Source organism: Anguilla anguilla, chromosome 7 (assembly GCF_013347855.1).
Source record: "Anguilla anguilla isolate fAngAng1 chromosome 7, fAngAng1.pri, whole genome shotgun sequence".
Taxonomy (NCBI): Eukaryota; Metazoa; Chordata; class Actinopteri; order Anguilliformes; family Anguillidae; genus Anguilla; species Anguilla anguilla.
The window spans coordinates 18,188,631-18,204,204 of record NC_049207.1 but is presented as its reverse complement, the minus strand read 5'-3'; the positions used below and the strand labels follow the sequence as shown (position 1 = coordinate 18,204,204).

At 51.8% G+C, this 15,574-nt stretch overlaps 1 protein-coding gene across 1 annotated transcript in view; it reads right to left on the bottom strand.

Annotated features, from left to right (window-relative positions):
* wnk1b (WNK lysine deficient protein kinase 1b) overlaps nt 1–15,574 on the bottom strand; it is a 97,270-nt gene that overhangs the window by 32,333 nt on the left and 49,363 nt on the right. Inside the window, exons 5-9 of the mRNA XM_035426220.1 lie at nt 13,807–13,964; nt 7,135–7,223; nt 4,890–5,109; nt 4,081–4,414; nt 3,461–3,642 (exon numbers count right to left, since the gene is read on the bottom strand). Of these exons, the coding sequence (XP_035282111.1) occupies nt 3,461–3,642; nt 4,081–4,414; nt 4,890–5,109; nt 7,135–7,223; nt 13,807–13,964 (983 nt within the window). The remainder of the gene's footprint in view (nt 1–3,460; nt 3,643–4,080; nt 4,415–4,889; nt 5,110–7,134; nt 7,224–13,806; nt 13,965–15,574) is intronic.

Genomic DNA, 15,574 nt, shown 5'->3' with positions numbered 1-15,574 from the left:
AAGAGTTAAACAGCGCTCCTGTAAGAGTTAAAGTGCGCTCCTGTAAGAGTTAAACAGCGCTCCTGTAAGAGTTAAACAGCGCTCCTGTAAGAGTTAAACAGTGCTCCTGTAGGAGTTAAACAGCGCTCCTGTAGGAGTTAAACAGCGCTCCTGTAAGAGTTAAAGAGCGCTCCTGTAGGAGTTAAACTGCGCTCCTGTAAGAGTTAAACAGCGCTCCTGTAGGAGTTAAACAGCGCTCCTGTAAGAGTTAAAGAGCGCTCCTGTAAGAGTTAAACTGCGTTCCTGTAAGAGTTAGAGCGCTCCTGTAAGAGTTAAACTGCGTTCCTGTAAGAGTTAAAGAGCGCTCCTGTAAGAGTTAAACAGCGCTCCTGTAAGAGTTAAACAGCGCTCCTGTAGGAGTTAAACAGCGCTCCTGTAAGAGTTAAAGAGCGCTCCTGTAAGAGTTAAACAGCGCTCCTGTAAGAGTTAAAGTGCACTCCTGTAAGAGTTAAACAGCGCTCCTGTAAGAGTTAAAGTGCGCTCCTGTAGGAGTTAAACAGCGCTCCTGTAAGAGTTAAACAGCGCTCCTGTAAGAGTTAAAGTGCACTCCTGTAAGAGTTAAACAGCGCTCCTGTAAGAGTTAAAGTGCGCTCCTGTAAGAGTTAAACAGCGCTCCTGTAAGAGTTAAACAGCGCTCCTGTAAGAGTTAAACAGTGCTCCTGTAGGAGTTAAACAGCGCTCCTGTAGGAGTTAAACAGCGCTTCTGAAAACATCCGCCCGGGCGCAGGCGCTCACAGATGTTTTACGGTGTGCGGGCGAGACGCGCGTTAGGCAACAGCGGTCAGAGAGAGGGCGGCAGACAGATCACCACAGAAAAACAACCGACGCAATGCTGCAGTGACAAAGAGACACATAAAACAATGAAACAAATCCATAAAAAACAACGGGCATGTTTGGCAAACTTCAAGAGCTCACCATCAATCCCTCATTCCCCCTACAAATGCTCAACCAGTCATAAACAGTGGGTGGCTTTGCACCATGAAACAAGTCCACAAGACCCACAAGTTTTTTGAAAGCGAACAACTTTATTTGTATTTTGTTCCAGTAATACTGTGACACCCAACCTAGTTTGTTCATCAAAATGGTGGAGAAGCAAGAAAACTCCATACCTAATTTTGGAGGAGAGGCTTTTGGTGGTTCAAATGCATGAGTCAAACTGAACGAAGAACTAGTCGAGAGGACAGAGAGGGGCTGATTGCTGGGGCAGGATAACACTGTGCTAAACGGTGCTCTGTGCATGGGGGACTGACCAAGCTGTGCCAAGGAAAGCCTCCTGCTGGCAACCAAATAACGAATGTCAAATGGCCGAAAAGCTAATAATAAGTGAAGAAAATGTGCATACATGTGGCAAGCGTGTGAGTGCATGTGACACAGCCGTGTAAAAGCAGACCACACAGACAGGCACATGAATCCAAACACGCATGCCCGGCAGGGATGGAGCCCTCGAACCGAGGTGGATGTAAAGACCCGTGTGATCACATGACATTCTCATGCTTTAAGTATGCGGTTTAGTCTATCTCCAATCACACCCAGCCACCGCATCCCGCTTGCTGGCATTACAGGGCCAAAGCCTCTTTTAAAGCTGCTTTAACTACCGTAAGCTGTCAGCATGCTTTATCTGAATGACGGAGTGGCTTGCCGTTGATGGGACAGTTTGATGGCTCTGCGGGTGTCCAGGCCAGCGAGGGTGAAGCGCTACCCTGGCAGTTCGCACCAGCAGGGGAAATAAGAGGATTGATGGGACCCCCCCTGTTTGCACACAGCTCCCTGACGTCGCAGGGCAGTCCTATCGCAGCCAAGATGTCGACAAATGGAGGCAGTGCCAGTGAAGAGTGACACAGATGATGGACGTACAAGAGTAACAAAGAGACCTATGAGGTAAAATGATAATGTCGGAGATGGGAGGGGGAGGGGGAAAGCAGCCATTGAGGGCGAGGGGGGCGGGGCAGGGCAGGATAAATGACAGCTACAGAGCAGCGGCGTGTCTGCCCTGTTCGGGAAGGGGATTAAACTGAAGGTGGTGTTCTGCTTTCGTTTGGTTTGGTCTCTCAGCATGCATCATTTTGTCACGACAGTATTAATAAAGAGTGTGCATGACGCAGGCTGGTCATGTTCCATCCAAAACCCAAAGAAGAAATTAAACTGGATGTACAAAAACAACAAAAATAAATTAAATAGAAAAAAAAAACAAAAAAAAACAAAAACACACATACATTTTTCAGGCAGGGTAGCACAAACATGGTGCAATTCTATCTGCACAAGCATACTGGCAACACAAATCACATTTTCATTACAAACACTCACTCCTTGGTTCAGTGTTACCTGTGGCAGGGAGTACAAAAAACAGCAGTGCAACAGTCCATGACGCTTCGTAGCGGTGAAAGCCCCTTACTCAACCTCCGTCTGACTTCACACAGGAGGGGGGGGGGGCAGTGCTCACATCTCACACAGGGGTCCAGGGCAGGAGGAAAGATAATAAAGGCGAGCATTCCATCTGCTCATTAACCTTTCACTGCATACCGTAGAGCGCTTTTCAAACGGGCTTAAGTCAAGCCGAGGGGAGGTTTCAGATAGAGCAGGCAGGCTTTGACCTTTGACCTGCCCCCCCCGCCCCCCTCCCCCGGACCCCTGGAGCTGATTGTGCGGAGCGTACAGTGAGTTCTCACAGCCCGTCCAGGGGGGACGTGTCACTCTGGGGTCAGTGAGAACCCAAGGCCCCCCCCCCCCCTCCCTGTAGACTAAAACAACACCCCTCCCTCACTGCCTCCGACTGGGAGCCCAGCGGGGGACATCTGCCTGGAGTTCCTCAGGAGCTTCAGCGGTTCTGTTAGCGCAGCGCCGTCAAATCCGCGTTTCCGCCGGCTAACGCTAATCGCTCCCGCGGCTAATTGGCTGCGCTCGCACCAGGTGGATAAGGGAAAGATAAGAATAGATAAGACTCTAGATAAGAGTTAGGATACTAAAGATAAGGTTCGGATAGAGCAGAGAGGTACTTTAACTCAAATCCGGTTAGTCTGCTCGGTTAGTCTGCTCGTCTTCAGCGCTAGTGACGCGCTGCCAGGCGTTTGGGGGCCTGGTTTGGCAAGCAGCGCAGGCCTAAGTGTGTGTTAGCACAACCACTGTAAAACCCGATCACTGGGTAAGCCAGAAAATTGCTACTGTGGGCTTGTAATTTATTTATTAGGGGATGACTGGGGCTGAACGCACAGCTGCGGATCTGACCGGCCTGACGAGCTCGAGGCCACAGGGACCCGGGGTCGCGTTACCCCCTGCCTCAGTAAAGGGGCAAGGGGGGGCACTGAAAAGCGTGCCAGTTTCCAGAAACGAACCCCACACTTGCCCCCCACACCGGGCTCACCGCACTGCGCCTCTCTGGCCTGACTGACGCGGGCTGGCGCGGCTCCCCGATGATGTCACTTACCATGGGCTGCTGCGGGTAGGCGGCGTGCTGGGAGGTGGGGGGCGGGTACGAGGCCTGGCTGGAGGGCAGGCCCTGGTGCTGGGGCTGCTGGGGAGGCAGGGAGGCGAAGGACATGCCGGGCTGGCTCTGCTGCAGCTCCGAGAACACCGACGACCCCTGGCCACTGTCCACTGTCCCGTCCGCTGGGAGGGGGAGACGCACACATGAGCCCAAACACGCACACGCAGGGACACGCATGCACACACACAGACACACACACACACACACGCATACGAGCACACACACACACACACACAGACACACACACGCACGAGCACACACACACACACACACGAGCCCAGACACACACACACACACGCACACACGCACACACGCACACACGCACACACGCACACACGCACACACGCACACACACACACACGCACACACACACACACACACACACACACACACACACACGAGCCCAGACACACACACACACACACACACGCACACACGCACACACACACACACGCACACGCACACACAGGTGGTCAGATGCTTGCTCGGTGACGTAAGGGTGAGAACGCGTTACTCCACATCAGCCCAGGGGCTGGGCCCGCTCCCGTCCCCACACGTACATGCCATAGAGATGCCGGGCTGCTGGTAGTGCAGCTGCGGCGGCTGGTGTTGGTCCGCCTCGGGCTCCTCCGCTTCGGTCTGCGCCGGGGCGGGGCCGGAGGTGGCCGGCTGGGGGGCGCCCTGGCTCTGCGGGACCCCCGAGGCCCCTCCGGAGGCGGCCTGGGCGGCCTTCTGCAGCTCCACCTGCTGCCGCTCCTCCTCCTGCTTCCTCTTCTCCTGCTCCTCCCGCACCAGCTGCCGCTGCTCCCGCTTGCGGCAGATCAGCGACACGCGGTCCTTGATGGCCTTGGCCATGGTCTTGTGGTCCCCCTCGCACACGTAGCCAGACTCCACCTGGGGCACAGCGTGCAGGGGGGGGGTGAACGGGCGCACGCTGGAGGGGGGGGGGGGGGTTGCTTGCACAACAAGCAGGCCCGTTACTGGGCCACCATTACGCATGAGCATGTTGAACTTTGAGGGACTAGTTCACCCAGGAGCTCAGGCCAGGAGTGACATTCACGGGAACTTTCCCCACCCAGAGGGGGGTCTCAAGGAAGGAAACACACAGAACACAGCAGGGACTGCAGGAGCATGGACTCCTCATGCAGTGACCCCTCATAACTGCGTATGCCCATCCTGCTGCGAGAGTATGCAATTAACCAGATATGCACTTAACACAAGGAAGGAAAACAATGGGACTTGACGGTGTGCAAGTCAAACGGAGCGTGCCATTCCCCAGAGCGGAACCGCAGGGAGCTGACGGTACAAACGGCAAAGACAGAGCGGCAGGAGCTGCCGCGTGGGGCTCCGAGAGGCCCCTCAGACCTACCATTTCCTGGGCCACATCTTCGGGGACGTCCTTGTTGAGGTCGAAGGAAAACTCGATGGCCTCGTTGTCCTTGTACTTGCCCTTGAGCTTCTTGACGTCTTCAATTCTCAGCCAGAGCTTGATGGCGATCACCTCCCCGTCGTCCTCCTCAGCCAGCTCCACACGCACCCCGGTCTCCTCCTGGAAGAAGGCATGGTTCAGCAGGTCCTTTATGGCGTATCTGTGGGAGAGGGCAGAAGGACGGGGTTAAGCCAAGGAGCCAATGAAGGTCCTTTTATTCCACACACTCTTGTGGCAAAGCAGTGCAACTGCAGGTCACAGTGGAGGGAGCCACTCAGGAAGTGAGAAAATTCTGCTTTTATGAGGTCATTTCCTTTAGTCACATCTTATCTTGCAGGTATTACTGAAGTGGCCATACAATCTACACGGCTCATTAAGTTTAAAAAGCTGTTGCAAACCGATACTGAAACCTACGTGAAAAAGCTATGAGAATTATTTCACATGCAGACTTTAACCCAACCCTAAGCTGCTGTTCAGCCCGTCTCAAACATTGTTGACCGCGGACAATGCCGGATATTGAAGACTCGGTGCAATCAAAAATCAAACGACCGTCTCGTGATCAAACTGAAGTTTATGAAATACAAACGTTCAGCTGATACATACAAATACTGTGACAGCTTTAAGAAAAAAAGAAAAATAAAGAGGTCACCAAAATCAACAGACCCTGTGAAAAAAAAATCAGAACTACAGGGATGAACCAAAACAATCTAATTTATCAATCATGGAACCAAGCCGTATATTGAGTAGAGTACAAAAGCTCCATGAAAATTCAGTGAAGTGAAAGGACCAGGGAAGGACACAGATGCACAGTCAGAAACTTGGACGATGAATGCAGCACACCGTGTCAAACGGGGTTAACGGACCTGATTTACGGCTAGCTGTGAACGGTAATGCTTTCCACAAGGCCACAGACCTGGGCTGCAGGAGGAAACAGACAGCCGTCTCTCCTTCCCTATACGACCCCACACCACAGCACGCTCCAAACCAGGGTGCCAGATTTGGAGAAGTCATAAAGTGGGGGGGGGGGGGAGGGGGGAGGAAGGCTCCAGCTTTTTAAACCTGCCTGGATTATTGTGAGTGAAGACAACAGGGAGCCCTGGGGAACCGGCCTGAGAAATAAACACTTCGCAACGCGTTTGTGTATGTGTGTGTGCCTGTTTGTGCGCATGCGTGTGTGTGTGCGTGTTTGTGCGCATGTGTGCGTGTTAGCGAGCGTTTTTCTCTATGCATTCCAACATTCCCATCTGGCTCACATGAAAAAGCCGAGGTCAGCCCTTTTCCGGGGCTTCTGCAGAGAATCACCACAGAGCTCTGACTCAGTCCAGACAAACTAACTGCTTGTGTATCATACATCACATCCTGATGCTTCAGATTCTTTCGGCTTTTGCTCTTCCGGAAACAGGTCAGAGCCGGTGTGGAGCGTTTCCTCTCCCATGACTCATTTCCGGAGGCTCTGATAAACAGCATTCATCAAAAGAGCTGCCAGAGGGACCGGACTCCATATTTTTGGGAAACATGGCAATACGACAGAAGAAAAAGACAAACTGGGTCTTCTGTTAACAGAGGCCTCAGTATCCAACAGCCTGGACCAAATGCCAAGTGTCCGAGGGCGAGATGCACGTTCTCCTCGAAAGGTCCCTTCCGTGAGCAGCGAGGATAACTGAGCGACTGGAGCGTAGCGTACGCAGGACAGAAACCCGAGGAAGAGAACGGTGTCCAGGCTCCCGTCTGGAATGGAGTCGCTGTGTGGCGGGGCAGGAGAGGGGGAGGCGCTGTGTGGCGGGGGCAGGAGAGGGGGAGTCGCTGTGTGGCGGGGGCAGGAGAGGGGGAGGCGCTGTGTGGCGGGGGCAGGAGAGGGGGAGTCACTGTGTGGCGGGGGCGGATGAAACAAAGGAACGAAGGTGAAACTGAAAAGGCAGCGCTACCTCCACACCCGCCGCAGGATTTATGAGCCGATTCAAAAGCTCCCGGCCTCCCCTCCCAGGCAGAGCATGAATGTGGGGGAAATCCTCATCTGCAGAGACCGTGCGCACTGCACAGCAGGGACCAGGAGCGCACAGTCCCAGGCCCAATCCCAGGCCTAGCTCTCCTGCCTGGTCAGGCTCGGGTCAGCAAGCCCCGCCCTTTCTCTGGGACTCGCAGGTGGGCGCGCCGCGCAGGGTGTGTGTGTGGGGGCGTGGCTCACCTCTCATCTTTGTTCTGGCGAATGCATCCCTCAATGATCTCCTTCACCTCGGGGATGGCCACCTTGTCAAAGCTGCCCGGCTTCACTCCCTGGGGGGGCGGGGGAAGGGGGGAGGGGAGTGGACACAGAGGACTGTGAGGTCAGCGTGCACGCAGGACGGGACAGAGGCTCCAAGCACTTTGCTCATTAAATAACAGGGGGAGTCTGGACTGAGAATGTAAAAGGCACGACACCCAAAACAGCCTTAACTTTACTGGCAATTACTCACTCGCAGAATATTGTTCACGGAGTTATGCTGTAGTTATACAGGGTTGTGACGCAGGCAAACTAAAAACCTTTACATTAATGTCTGAGTTCAGGTGACAGTGCAGCTACCTGTGGCCCCAAGTATGTAAACAGTGACAGGGCAGACGTGCACGCGCACACACGTGCACACACACGAGTGCACACACACGAGCGCACACACCCGCCCAACGCGCGCGTGAACACTCACGTGCGCGCACAAACACGATCCGGAATGATCAGTTAGGTAGAATAAAAAGCCAGGAGCAGAGAATGGGCGCTCTGTAACCCCCCCAGCAGGGGCGAGTGAGCAGGTCCACACACAGACCACGGAGCGCAGCTCCCTGAGGCAGACGCAGCCACTCGTATGTGTGCAGCTCTGCAGGGCGGCCCAGCTGAACAGAGGGCTTCAGAAACCACCCAACCCGTCTCCCCCTGCTGGAGCCAGAGGCATCGCGCGCAGAATCACCTCAACGATCAGCACAGGACTGCTCCCGGCCTTATCAGCAAACTGCTGTTTAACAGCACCCACAGATAAGAAATACCCTGGATAACTGAGAACAGGAAAGTACACTTCCATCCTGAGTTATAACCAGAGGAGCTATGAAAACTACAGTACTCCACATTTAAATTTTTTCCCCTCCGTGACTAATGCCAGTTCCACATCCTGGAAGACTGTAATCATACTACAACTTCAAAAACATTTAATCGGTGGAGGCTGATACTAAACCCAGGGACAAAATCACTCTTCCGTTTCAGGCAGAAGAAGACTACGAGCTTCAAAGGCTTTGAGGGAAAGAACATCCAGCTTTTGGATCAGAAAAAAGACTCTAAAGCAATGCGGAGGGTGAGGCAGCCTAGCAGCAGCACACTGTGGTTTCAGGTCCCTGTGCCAGACGCTTTCAGGGGAAAGTGTGCAGAAAAAGCCGGGACAGCCAACAACCTAGGCTCGTCAAAGCCCAAAATCTCACACTGGAATCAGTATAACGTGAGGCGGGGAAAAAGGGGTACGTGCACACCTTCTCCGCAAGAAAACACTCCTACATCCCAAACAACACACAGAGCAAGAGCCGTTATTTAAAAAAGGCTTCCCCAACGTCCCTTCCATCTTCATGCCAGCAATCATTAGGACCATCAAGTCATCTTGTCTTAAGGACTTAAAAGAATAATCTGACACAAAACGCGACTTCAAAAAGAAACTTACCAGACGTGTGAGTCAGAGAGCTGGGACTAAGCCGAGGGGTAACCTGGTACAGAGAGTGCCCGGACCTCTCTGGCGCCCAATGATGTGGTCCGATGCGCTATTTACCGCCCCCTCAGGGCCCCTCCCCTTACATAACACCGAGCCCCCTCGGATTCCGGGGCCAAACAGCATTAGAGATGACGGAAGAGCTAACGGAATTAAGTCAGAAAGGCAAAGTACCCAAATAACAGGGCGATTAAAAAGCTCATTAGCGACGCTCAGAACGGGCCTCCCCCAAGCCGGATACTCTCCTGCTCCGCGCCAGGAATAGAGCAAAATTAAATATAATCATTTCGCAATCATTCTTTCAAAAAAGAAAACGCTAAAGGAGAGAGTAGGAGTGAAGACCTGAAAAGTACGGAAGACTCTGGAAAGGTCACCCAGAGACAAAGAAATTACATCTTCCCAACTCTCAGAACCAAGCGCCTCTCGCGGCGCGGCTGCTATTTTACGCTGAGAGTTAATTCAAGCGCTCGAGCTGTAATTGCTCTAAAAGGGCTGGTGGATTAAGCTCAGTTCTCCCTGAGAACAAAGAACAAGCCCTAAAATCATTTAGGCATTATGCACAGATGACTGGAGCCCAGTGAAACTGTCAGTGGCGGTAAGATCTGGAGGGAGGAGAAAGCTCCAATTAGACCAGAGCCCGATTGTGTGCTGGAGCAAACGTGCCAACCCACGGGGGACTCAGCAAGTCAGCTGACGACTGCAGCTCACACTCTCCCTGAATACTTCACTTAAAGATCATACTTCTCACATAACCGCACGTTATATCCATGTGGAACAGAGCTGAGCTAAGAACTTACCAGTGCTTACGTATTTCTCTTTTTACAATTGAATATTTTTACATGTGCATAGTTCAGTCCATAAGTTGAGCTTGACTCCCGATTAATAGCGGAACCCTTGACCTAAGAGCCGTTTTGTAAACAAAGCTGTGTCGTGTCATATCGGGCAGTGTAGTGTTAGATTATGTCGTGTCATTTCGAGCTGTTTTGTGTCGGACTGCGCCGTGTCATATCGAGCTGTTCTGCGTCAGACTGTGTCGTGTGTACGCCCTGAAAGAGTGTCCCAGCTGATATAAACATGAGAATCATGCAAGAGCTACACAGGCATCAATCACTGACTGGCCCATTTCTCCAGCTTTTCAAAACCTGAAACCAGCGAGCAAAATGAATCCACTCTTGACCGAGCAGATCAAATCTGAACAATGCATACAGGAGCGCCGACGTGCGGTCCATATAAATCAACTACCCATTCTCCTTCCTGCTCTTAATATGATCAAACCCACTCGCAGTCAGAGCCCCCAACTCTCATAAAAACCCTTCAGCAGGGTTGGGGATCGATCTCCTGCTATGGCACCTCCTGAGCTGCGAGCCCTTCTCTATCCATTACTCTCGACCTTCTCTGTCTGAATAAAGCAAAGAACATGAAAGGAGAGCAGACTGTCTGTTCCTATATTTAAATTCACCAACAGTGCAATTTCTTTTTGTGAAAATATGCTGCATCAATCTTGAGTAAAATGCAGGGGGTTGATGTCACACTCTCCTGAAGTGCTACTTCTGGCAGCCGACTCTAAACTGAATTTAACCATAAAATACAGGAGGATCTTGCTTGCTAGCCTCATCCGTGGCAAAAAAAACTACATTGAAGCGTTGGAACCTTCTAATGCTTATAATGATGAATGGCTGGGTTATTTTTACGACATTGTTCTTGAGAAAACCACAGCGAGAATTCAGAGAGATCAAAGCAACACAAATGCAGCTTGGACTATAGCTGCGGACAAAGTAGCCACTTCCCAAACAGGAGGAGTGACTGCAGTTTTCAGACCCGCTAAATGCAGAGAGAACTCTGGTTCAGTAATGAGACCTGACGTGTGTGCGAGTGACCTGGAAGCAGAGCTGATAATTAGTGAAGGTTGGTGCAACAGACCGAGCAAGTGATGCAATAAAATTTCAGCAAGCGATTAGAAAAACAGCAAAAAACCAAAGTACTAATTTAACCTCAGTGTCGAAAAAACCTTAACTAGAAGCACAAGGGGCCAATTAGAAAAAGACCCCACCTGTTCTGTAAAGGATGGCTGTAACAACATTTGGACCGTCAGCCTCGGAAGTCTCTGACAGGAGACGAGGTCAGGTATTGCCCACTTGAAATCCATTCTGCAGTAAGCAAGGACAAGCTATGCTTCTGCTTATTAGCAAGCTATTGCTTTGCCACAGTGAGGGATGATAAGTGTATATTTCATCGATGAACTCAAAGGAACTCAAGAACGGCTGCCTGCCAGTGATTTTGTTTTGTTTTAAAAATCTATTATAGACACAAAGGGAGCACACTGTCTCCTAGAATAACCAGCAGCTTCCACGCTCACTGCAGCCAAGCGGTCCAAGTTGGGCAGGGGTGGGATTAATTAGTACTTGGGGACCCAGGGCAGTTATCGCAAAGAGCAGGGGCCTTCCTGGTGTCCTGACCAAATGCACAACCTACAGGGCACAACCTGAGCATGCTGCTGGGAAATGGCTGCTGGCCTCACACCACTGTGTGTGTGTGTGTGTGCGCATGCGGGTGTGTGTGTGTGTTTGCACGCGCATGCACGAGTGAGAAAAAAAAACAAATCTAAAATATAGTTTTCTACAAATGGCTTTGAGCAGCTAAAAGGGCGGGTGTGTACAGACCAAAAGGCCGATGACACATACGGTCTCTACCGACCCACAGGCCAGGCGCTCCATGCTAGGCCAGGCGCTCCACGCTAGGCCAGGCGCTCCATGCTAGGCCAGGCGCTCCACGCTAGGCCAGGCGCTCCATGCTAGGCCAGCCTATGGAGGAATGAGCGGATTAGGCGCTTAATCTGATCATGCGGGCGGCGGATTCAAACCGGGTCGCCGTGGAGATGTCACAACAGCCCGCTCGGATACCGCCGGGGGGGGGGAGACCGCGGCTGAGCACCGCTACCTGGCCCGGGTCACCGCTGCACTCAAGGGGACACTTCCACTAATCACCTAAAGCCCCTGAGAGCGTGAGCAGTGAGCGGCTGCGTTTCATAACCCTGCAGGTGGGCTTAGGGCTCGTAATCAGAGCGCCGCGGCGGCTAACCGGGTATCTGTGGGCCGGGAGTGGGCTCTGGACGTCACCACGGACGTCACAGCGAGCTCTGCTCAAGTGCGTTTATCGCCCGCCGCCCCCCCCCCACCCCCTCGCCCGTCACAGCCGGGTCTGTGGGTCTCATTAAGAGGCCTGAGAATGCTGAGGGAGAGATGAGGAGCAGTGCCCTGAGATCCCCCCTGTGCAAACAGCTGCACACCCCCAGCTCGTCTAGACAGCCAGCAGCGTTTCTGGAATACTAAGAGATTCACCCCCCCCCCCCCCAACGACTCTTATCCTACCCCCGCCCCGATCCCCGGAACACTCCAGAACCTTCTTCAGCTCACACTGTCGCAGAAAAGCAGCCTGAGACGACTGGTAGCGTTTACACCCCCAAAACACAGTGGTGCTGTGACTTCACATAGCACATACTGACATGTTATTACCAGTGCCCTCTGGCGTGTGCCTGTATGTGTGTGTCGGCGTGTGTGCGTGTACGTCGGGGGCACGTATACACGTATACGGGCGAATTCCTGGCAGCCCACAGGGCCCGGTGCATCGGACAGTCTGGGTGATGGATCGACCTCACAGAACACCGCGGGAGATGGGACGAGGCACCAGAGCTGAAGGAGACCGGCGAGGTAGTCACCTCAGAGACATAAACAGCTGAGATCAGCGCCGGTATTCTGAGAATCTCAAAGACGTCTTGCCAAGACGGTGAAATCCCCCCGTCGCCCGAGCTGCAAATCAGCACGCGAGGAGCCACACTCCTCTCAGAAATTCTGTCTCCAGAAATTTTATTGGCAAAGCAAAACAATCAGACTATTCAAAAACGATGGTCACCAACAAAACAAGGTCAAGGGAATAATGTTCATTTTCACTCCTGGTTAGTCCAGTTTCGAGTGTCAGCAAATTGCAGTTATTTGGTTGAACTCCTTCCTTCTCGTTTAAATCCAAGAACAACCTCAATGGCACACAAACAGTGGAGCCCCCTGCTGGAGAACAGGCATCTCTGGCTTCCATCAGAAAAAACTAGTTGTTTTCCTCCATCAGTCCACTGAAGCATCATATGATTTCTCCAATCGTGGACCCCATGACTGACTTATTTGTCAGAGCAGTGTAAGGTAAACAAATTATTTGGAGAAGCAACAAGCCGTCCGCTCTCAGCAAAGTGGAGCAGCGCATACTCTAGATCCGCAGGGCACAGAGAGTGGAGACTAACCGGTGAAACCAGTGCGGCCTTGAGCAATGGACTAAGACACGCCTAAGACTCTCAATCCCCCATTATCCCTTTAAAAGCAGACTGAGTAGTGCTATGACACCTAGCAGAGCTACAGACGACTGAAATCACAGAAGACGAACAGCCTCCTGGTTTCTAAAAAAAACATCAGACAGAGCACTGAAAGATCAATCCCAGATTCATACCTAATCTAATTTTACAGAAAAACGTTTCTCAATCCGGAAACTAGCTGTGGGATTTAAAAATAACACTCCCGTCAAGGACACACAGTAGGCTGAGATATATGAGCTCAGAAAGAGGATCGCAGGCGTTTAACTACGTGAAAACGTCCGCGTCTGTGACAGTCCTTCTTTCAGACTTGTAAGGGGCCGGCGGTGGCACTGCCAGGCGAGGTGCTGTTCAGCGCCTGTCAAAGAGCCCGTCAGAGTCTACAGTTTGACAAACTGAGGTTTGCGGGGAGGAGCTCCATGACAGCCTTTCTGTGGCGGCTGGCTGGAGGCCAGCGGCGGAGGCAGTTTGGCTCAGCGACGGGAGCGCGGCAGTAGATCTGAGGAGCGTGTGGAGCTCGGGAGAGATTGACAGGCTTTACGGCCGGCCCCCTCCGGGCCTGGTGCGGGGCCAGGTTTCGCCGAGGCCTTCGCCCCGGCCCGGTTACCTCACGAGAGGAACTAAAAAAAACCCCGCCGGCGCGTCGAAGGGGGTGAGAGGGGTCGCGAGGCCGAGAGCCGCTCCGGGGGGAGAGGGGGCGCCCCCCAAAAAGAGACAGAGGGGAGGGTGAGAGGAGGAGGGGGGGGGGGGTTTGGTGTGCGGGGGCGGGAGGAGAGAGCAGACTTACGCTGGTGACTCTGCGGTAGATCTGTGCCGCGTTCTGGCACTCGGAGTACGGGTACTCTGAGGTAGCCATCTCCAGCATACACATCCCAAAGGCATACACATCCACAGACTCGTCGTACTTCTCCTCATACATCTCAGGCGCCATGAACTCAGGGGTACCTTAAATCAAAAGAACGATTCAGAACTCTCAGTGCCTCAGACAGCAGACTCCTCAGGCCTACTCACCGAGGAGGGCGAGGAGGAGGAGGAGGAGGAGGAGTAGGAGCAGAGGGGGCTGAAGGGCGGGCCGACGCCGGGCTAGAAGCACCTGTGAGGAAAGAGACAGGGGAGCAGAGGAAGGGGAGGGGCAGGAGGCAAAAAAAAAAGAAGAAAAAGAAGAAGAAGGAAAAAACAAAACAAGAGGAGGGGAAGCTAGGCTCAGTTATTCTGTAGTGAATGAAGCACAGGTTTCTCTCTGTAAGGCCTTTTCAGGGGGGGTGGCTGGGGTGCATTTTTGGGGGCTGGTGTACAGAAAGTCGCTGTGAGGCCCGACTTTTGTTATTTGGTCTTTAGTGTGGAGTAGGAGCTACGCGGCGCAGTCAAAGGGCGACTCAGAGGGGTGGTGAGAGGAGAATGCAACAGGAAGAGGGTGTTAAACCAGAAACACTAATTCCGTGTCAGTCCCCTTCCCAACAAGCGCCTGAGTTTGGCTTCTCCGCTTATGCCAAGGTTAGTGAGAAAGTGCCAATGGATAAAAGGGGGGCCTTCTGCACTTTTTTCTGTTTTTTTGCATTAGTTTAATAACAAAAAAAAGAGAAAGGAACTAGCTATGGAACGTGTGTCAAGACCTTACCACTTACAAACAAGCATTCGATGTATACATTTTCTCAGAGAACTTACCTTTTTTGTCAACCTGTTCCTAAGTTAAAGGAAGTTAAAGCAGTTAGAGAAAGAGCAGATCCCATAGCTAGTGACTTAACAGCGAAGTTCTGTACACCAGGTAACGTTGGCAAAAAATGTAAAAGGCCCTACACAGAAAAACAATAATTTTTGAATTATGAATTTTTTTTGTTTCGTTTTTGAATAGGTCACATAGTGCTTTTTTCACTTACCAGAACCTTTCTCTGCATACTTACTGTCAGAACTGCAGTACAATAAATAATCCATACTGCAGAGTGAGGGAGAGAGCTGAGGTAACAGCCTACAGTTAAAAAATACTCAAGAATGTGGAAAAAAAGAAAAAAGGTTGATTAAAGGAAAACAGCGGGCAAATGACCAGACAGAAACGAATCACGTGATCTCAGAACGCTGAGGAGGGAGAAAAAGAAAAAAAAAAACGAAAAAAAAACAATGAGGTAAACCTTTTAAAGAGAGATGCAACACATTATTGGCAGCTTGGTTATCGTCACCCTATCTCAGAACAAACAGACCACAAGTTTTCCAAACCAGCATACAAAGATGACTGAAAAAAAAAAACAAAACAACAAAAAAAAAGTAGCTTCCGAATATGCGGCTCACCCCTCTGAATTTGCTCATATCCACAGGATTGCTCTGACTTCAGGAGCTTGGAGAAACGTTCAGGACGACGAAACTTTTACACAAGAAGGTTTACATACATTTCGGAGAGAGAGTTTAAATACCACAGTCGTTTTTTGGGGTTAAATCGTTTCTCTCCATTCCCATCTCCCTCCCTCGCCTACAGTAAACAAAACAGGCAGCTCTTAAGACGCCTCTTCAGAGGGGGGGGGGGCCTGGGTCCTCCAAGCAATGAAAGTGCAGCTCGGCCTGTG